The sequence below is a fragment of the Lissotriton helveticus genome, chromosome 4_1 (genome assembly GCF_964261635.1).
Source record: "Lissotriton helveticus chromosome 4_1, aLisHel1.1, whole genome shotgun sequence".
NCBI classification, from domain to species: Eukaryota; Metazoa; Chordata; class Amphibia; order Caudata; family Salamandridae; genus Lissotriton; species Lissotriton helveticus.
In genome coordinates, this window is record NC_136063.1 from 87,710,546 (window position 1) to 87,716,545 (window position 6,000).

Genomic DNA, 6,000 nt, shown 5'->3' on the forward strand with positions numbered 1-6,000 from the left:
TTTTATTTTTGGGCGTCTGTGACCTCTTCGCGCCGTTTCTGGTGCCTGAAATCCTCCTCGCTCACACCTGGTGGGGGACGCTGAAGCTGCCTGTCTCCCCTGCAGATCTCGTGTTTAAGGCACTTTCCTCACTGGTTTGCACGCTCTCGGCAGCTCCCGACGCCGATCTTCACTTTTCGCGCTCTTTCGCGCTGTCAGGTGACGGGCTGCAGACTCGCCCACCAGGGCCGTGCACGGACGGCTGGGGCTGCGTTTTGTTTCGGTGGGTGTGTAGGGATCCCACCCTCGTCGCCTGTGTCGCACCCCTCAATAAATGAGACTCGGGAGTCGGAGCGTTATGGTAGTGCTTCTTTATTGCCCTGCTACCATCTTACTACTAACCTGTTTCCCCTTGTATGTTTCTGCTTCCTTTTCCGGTTCCCCCGCCCCTTCCTACCTGCCTGCCCTGTCCCTAGACAGAGGTCAGGCATAACGATATGACAGTAGTACCGAGAGCTCTCTAGTACAGTCTGTCATTTAGTAGCGTACTGTTTACTGGAGTGGGTGCTCTAGCACAGCGTACTGTTTGGTGCAGGAATATTCTGTCTAGTACACGGGGGACTCTTCCAAACTGCACTTTCTGCCTTGTGCAGTCTACCTTGCAGTACAGTGAACTGTGCTGTTCGTTACAGTAGGCTTGCTAGTACAGTGTACTATCTAGTACAGTGGTTATTGTAGCACAATGCACTGTCTCGTATTGTTGACTGTCTAGTATAGTGTACAATATGCTGTACGTTTCTTGTACAGTGGCTTGTTTAGTGTAGTTTGCAGTTTACCATCTGCTACAGTGGTTAGAGACCATTCTAACATGGTGTACTGTCTAGTATAATTGGCACTCTAGCATGGTGCACTGTCGGCAGTGTGCTCTGCAGTACAGCGAGATGTCTAGTGCAGTCTACCGTCTAGAAGAGCGGGTGCTTTAGAATTGTGTACCCTCTACAGTGTGCTCTGTAATAAATTGTGCTTTCTATAGCAGTTTCTCATCCAGAACAGTGGGTACTTTACAGCCATGTACTCTGCAGTGTGTTCTGCATTATAGTATGCTGTCTAGTGCATTCTCCCATGTAGGACAGTGGGTAACTTAGAGCTGTGTACTCTCTGCAGCGTTGTCTGTAGTATATTGTGCTGTCTAGTGTATTGCACCATCCAGTACAGTGTACTGTTCAGCACAATGAGCTCTCAAGCACACTGCACTCTGCATTGTACTCTGTACTGTACTCTGTACTGCAGTGTACTGATGAACTCCTGTATTGGCTTGACACATCCACATCATGTTCCATATGTAGCGCCTCTTTTTTGATACTCCTTCCACAATACAACTGTGTATAAAGCAGATCTCTGCTCCTCCATGTAGGTTCTGTCTACTGCAGTGTATAGTGCACTCCTTCCAGATAGATGATGTCTAGTGCAGTGTGCGGTACAGTGCGCACCTTTATTTATTTATTTATTTATTTATTGTGACTTGTATAGCGCACTATAACCCAGGGGTCTCTAAGCGCTTTGTTAGGGTCAGCTAGACAATAAAAGATGCATCAGATTACATTTAGCGGCCACCCCACGCTTGCTGGAAAAGCACAGTTTTTAGTTGTTTGCGGAAAGGCATTAGTTTCTTTTCATTGCGGAGTTTCAGCGGTAATTTATTCCACATAGCTGGCAAAGTATGTGAAAAAGCGCGTCCACCCACAGTAGTCAGTCTACAGCGTGGCTGAACCAGGTAAATGGAGTCAGCAGATCTAAGCGCCCTCCCTGGTTTGTAAAGGGACAGACGAGATTTCAAATAGGTGGGTGCTCTGCCATGAAGCGCCTTGTGTACAATGCAGAGCCCCTTGAACATTAATCTCTGCCTCACTGGCAACCAATGGAGTTCCCGCAGGAGGGGGGATGCCTGGGTACTCCTTGGTTTCTTAAAAATGAGCCTAGCAGCATCATTCATGACCGTCTGCATTCTATTTAAAAGGCCCTGTGGGAGTCCTATATACAATGAATTGCCATAATCCAGCCTGGCCAAAATCATTGCAGAAACCGCGCTCCTTAAGGTGGAAAAAGAGAGCAGCGGGGAAACTTTCCTGAGTTGGCGAAGGAGGCCGACGCAACAGCCCACCACAGCTGAGACTTGCTTTTTCATGGACAGCTTACTGTCCACCTTGATGCCCAGACTCTTAACCACCTCCGCCGGTTCTGGAGGCGTGCCCAACTCCCCAGGCCAGAAACGATCACACCAAGGGTTGCCAGCGATGGTAATCGGCAACACCTCGGTTTTGTCCGGGTTGATTTTTAGGGAGTTGCCGGACATCCAGTTAGCTGTGCTTCTCAGAATGTTTTGCAGTCTGGTAAAGGCATTCTGGCTATCCTCCAGCTGGATGATGATCTGGGTGTCGTCTGCGTAGTTATATACCTGACAGTCCATTTGATTAAGCATTCGAATCAAAGGCTGTAGGTATATATTGAATAATAGGGGTGACAGAGCAGACCCTTGTGGGACTCCGCAAGTGATCGAGGTTGCGGTAGAAAGCATGTCACCTAATTGCACTTTCTGCGTCCTCCCTTGAAGGAAGGATGTGAACCATGCCAGTGCTATGCCCTGAATGCCGATATCCCTCATCCGCGACAGTAGTTGTTCATGACACACGGTATCAAATGCCGCGGAGAGGTCCAACAGCACCAGGGCCCCCGGGATTTTCTTGTCTGCTCTGTTCCTAAGTTCATCTACGATTGACAACATAACCAGCTCCGTGCTGTGGTTCGTACGGAAGCCTGCTTGATTCGGCTCTAGCAGCATGTTACTTTCAAAATGTTCAGAGAGGGTGATAAGGACATGCTGCTCCAGAACCTTCGCCAAGAATGGTAGCTGGGAAATTGGTCTGAAGTTCTTCAGACATTTTGCGTCTGCCCCTGGTTTTTTTAGCAAGGGGATCAGACGAGCTTCCTTGAAGGCAGATGGCACTTGGCCAGTTTGTAAAGAGAGGTTCAGGAGACTCAGCACGTCATCCTCAATGCCCGGGAGTGCGAGTTTAAACACTTCAGGTGGGCATGGATCCGATCTAGAGCCGGACTTAACCCGTCCCGTGAGGGAGACTAAACTATCCTTAGTGATCAAGGGTAGATTAGAAAGCGGGATTGTAATTGGCAGTATGGCTGGGACATCCACCGGTGGACAGTCAATTTGCGAGGTTGCCGCAATTTCAGTAACCAAATCAATGACTTTGTTGGTGAAAAAATCCTGGAACTTCTGACAATCCTCCTGACTAAAGTCCGGGGACTGTTCCTTGTTCTTCCTGAGCTCCGTAAGGACTCGGAAGACTTCTTTCTGAGGGTTCGTAGCTGAAGAAATCCTCTCCTCGTAGAACTCGGACTTCCTGGCTATAATCGATTGCTTATAACCAGCGAGAGCCCGTAAATAGTTGCTACGAGAGTCAGGACTGTAGTTTTTCCGCCAGGATCTTTCCAGTTTACGTAGCCCCGTTTCTGAGCTCTGAGTGACTCATTGTACCACGGGGCCCCTCGTTTCCTATCCGAACGGTTCACCCTACAGATTGGTGCAACTTTGTCTGTGGCAATCTGAAGTTTGTCCATGAGTGCCCCACAGAGGGCCTCTGGGTTAAGGGGGCGATCGTTAGCAAGGGGGTTGGTGCGAAGTAAGTTTATCATTTTTTCCCCATCGATCTTATTCCACTTCCTAACTGCCTTCCATCCTCCTTTAGTTGTTGTTTTCTGTCTGTTCGCCAAAACCTTGCCTCTCACCAAGTAGTGGTCAGACCATACGCATGGCTGAGCCGCAACCATGTCCTGAACAGGAACTGTCGTCCACACCAAGTCTAGGGTGTGTCCCTTGGCATGTGTTGGGCCTCTTACTTGTTGAACCAGGTCTAATGAGGTTAGCGCCTCATCGATCTGTAACGCCTGACCATCTTTTGGGACCTTCTCCCAATGGTAGTTAAAATCCCCCATTATCATGACCTTGTCATATCTTGAGCGAATGTCCTGTGCCAGTCTTATGAACAAGTCAGGGAAGTCAGGCGTGGTCCACGGAGGACGATAGACTATCATAATCAGCAGACAATCCGTTCCTGATTGCAGCTTAACACCCATCACTTCCGCACCTGCTAAATTTTCCATCAGGACCCTTTCGACCAATAGGCGTGAGTTGTACAGGAGGGCAACACCTCCCCCCCTCTTGGCTCCTGACAAATCATTTTTAGTACACACAACACAAAAGGTTGCTGTGCTGTTTAGTGCAGTGCAGTGTGGTCCTTCCATGTAGTTTCTGTTTAGTGCAGTCTATTATACAGTGCAGTACAGTGTGCCCCTATAGGATAGGTACTGTTTAGTGCATTACAGCATGCTTCCAGGTAGGTGCTGTCCAGATAGTTTTGCCTTGTGTCAATAACCTTAATATAAAATATAACCAACAGTAATATACGTTCTTTGTGCTCATTAAATCTCTAATTCTGAATCTCTTCTTTGCAGTGATGGTGACGCTGGATCCAGACACAGCACATTCTCGGCTCCTCCTATCTGAAGGGGGGAGACATGTGGTAGGGACAGACGAACCACAGCCAGTGCTGGACACCCCCAAGAGGTTCACCTCCTGGGCCTGTGTGCTGGGTAGCGAGAGTTTCACCTCTGGAAGACATTTCTGGGAGGTGCAGCTGCTGCATGAGGGGCTGGGATGGACTGTGGGGGTCGCAGCAGAGTCTGTGAACAGGAAGGGACGGATCACATGGTCACCTGAGGGGAGAGTGTGGGCTGTGAGGAGGTGGAATGGTCAGTATTGTGCTCTCACCTCTCCTGAGACCCCTCTGTCTCCTTGTGAGGAGCCCCGAAAGCTAGGTGTTTATCTGGACTACGAGGGGGGGCGGCTGTCCCTGTACAATGCAGAATCCATGGAGCTTCTTTACACTTTCCCTCGGGCCCACTTCACGCACAGGCTCTTCCCGATCTTCTATCTCTGGGGAGCAGAGCTGAGGCTGGTGTAGGAGCTGCAGCCTCCCCCCCTCCACCCCCAAGGAGCAGAGCTGGGAATGGTGTAGGAGCTGCAGCCCGCCAGGAGCAGAGCTGAGGCTGGTGTAGGAGCTGAATCCCTCACCCCCCAAGGAGCTGCCAGTGTACTGTATCACATTATGAATCTGGGAAGAGCATTGTCTGCAGTTAAGATAATATTTGTATCAGTATGTTAATGCTGTTAGAACTTTTATTTATGGTACAATGATGAAAAACCTTTATTATTAGGGTGATCGCAATAAAGAAACGTTGTAAGCTCGGACTGCAGGCTGACAGTGGTACAAGTATAAAAACAAGCATTGGTAATTCATCAGTTTCACCTATGTGATGATTATTATGTTTTTATCAATCCCCCGAAAGAGCTCCCTTACAATGTATTTATTTATTTATTTATTTTAAAGGTTTTATATAGCGCTGACTGGACCCAGGAGTATCAGAGTGCTTTACAGTATTAAATTACAGAATCAGATTGAAATAAAGCATAGGTACAAATGAGGCAATAAGATAAACACTTTGCACATGTGGCACATAAATAAAAGGAACAGAGCATATAATATCAAGGAAAATAAACAATTGATCATAGAAAATAGAGTGGTAGAGGGAGGGTGGGATGTAGCTGCAATAGGCAGAGTGATCATTGACCAGGTACTTAAGAGTTCCAGTATTTGTTAAGAAGAAGCAGCTTGAGATCTTTTTTGAAGGAGGTGTAAGAGGGATTGCAGCATAGTTCTTTAGGGAGAACATCCCAGACAGAGGGAGCACTTCCCGAGTAAGATCGAGATTGTGTAGTTTTCTTTTTTAGTAGAGGAGGGACAAGGGTAAGAGCGTTGGTGCTCCTCAGTGTTCTGATACAGCCCGCTTTGTGGAGTGTTTCAGTGAGGTAAGAAGGGGTATTTTGATGGAGGGCTTTGTGGGTGATGCATGCTATTTTGTAGGTGGATCTGCCTTCAATCGGGAGCC

The 6,000-nt window shown here is 48.1% G+C and overlaps 1 protein-coding gene across 1 annotated transcript in view; it reads left to right on the forward strand.

Moving 5' to 3' along the window:
• LOC144827029 (E3 ubiquitin-protein ligase TRIM39-like) overlaps positions 1-5,015 on the forward strand; it is a 198,608-nt gene extending 193,593 nt beyond the window's left edge. The window contains exon 6 of the mRNA XM_078685495.1: positions 4,507-5,015. Coding sequence (XP_078541621.1) covers positions 4,507-5,015 — 509 coding nt within the window. The remainder of the gene's footprint in view (positions 1-4,506) is intronic.
• Positions 5,016-6,000: the final 985 nt, after the last annotated feature.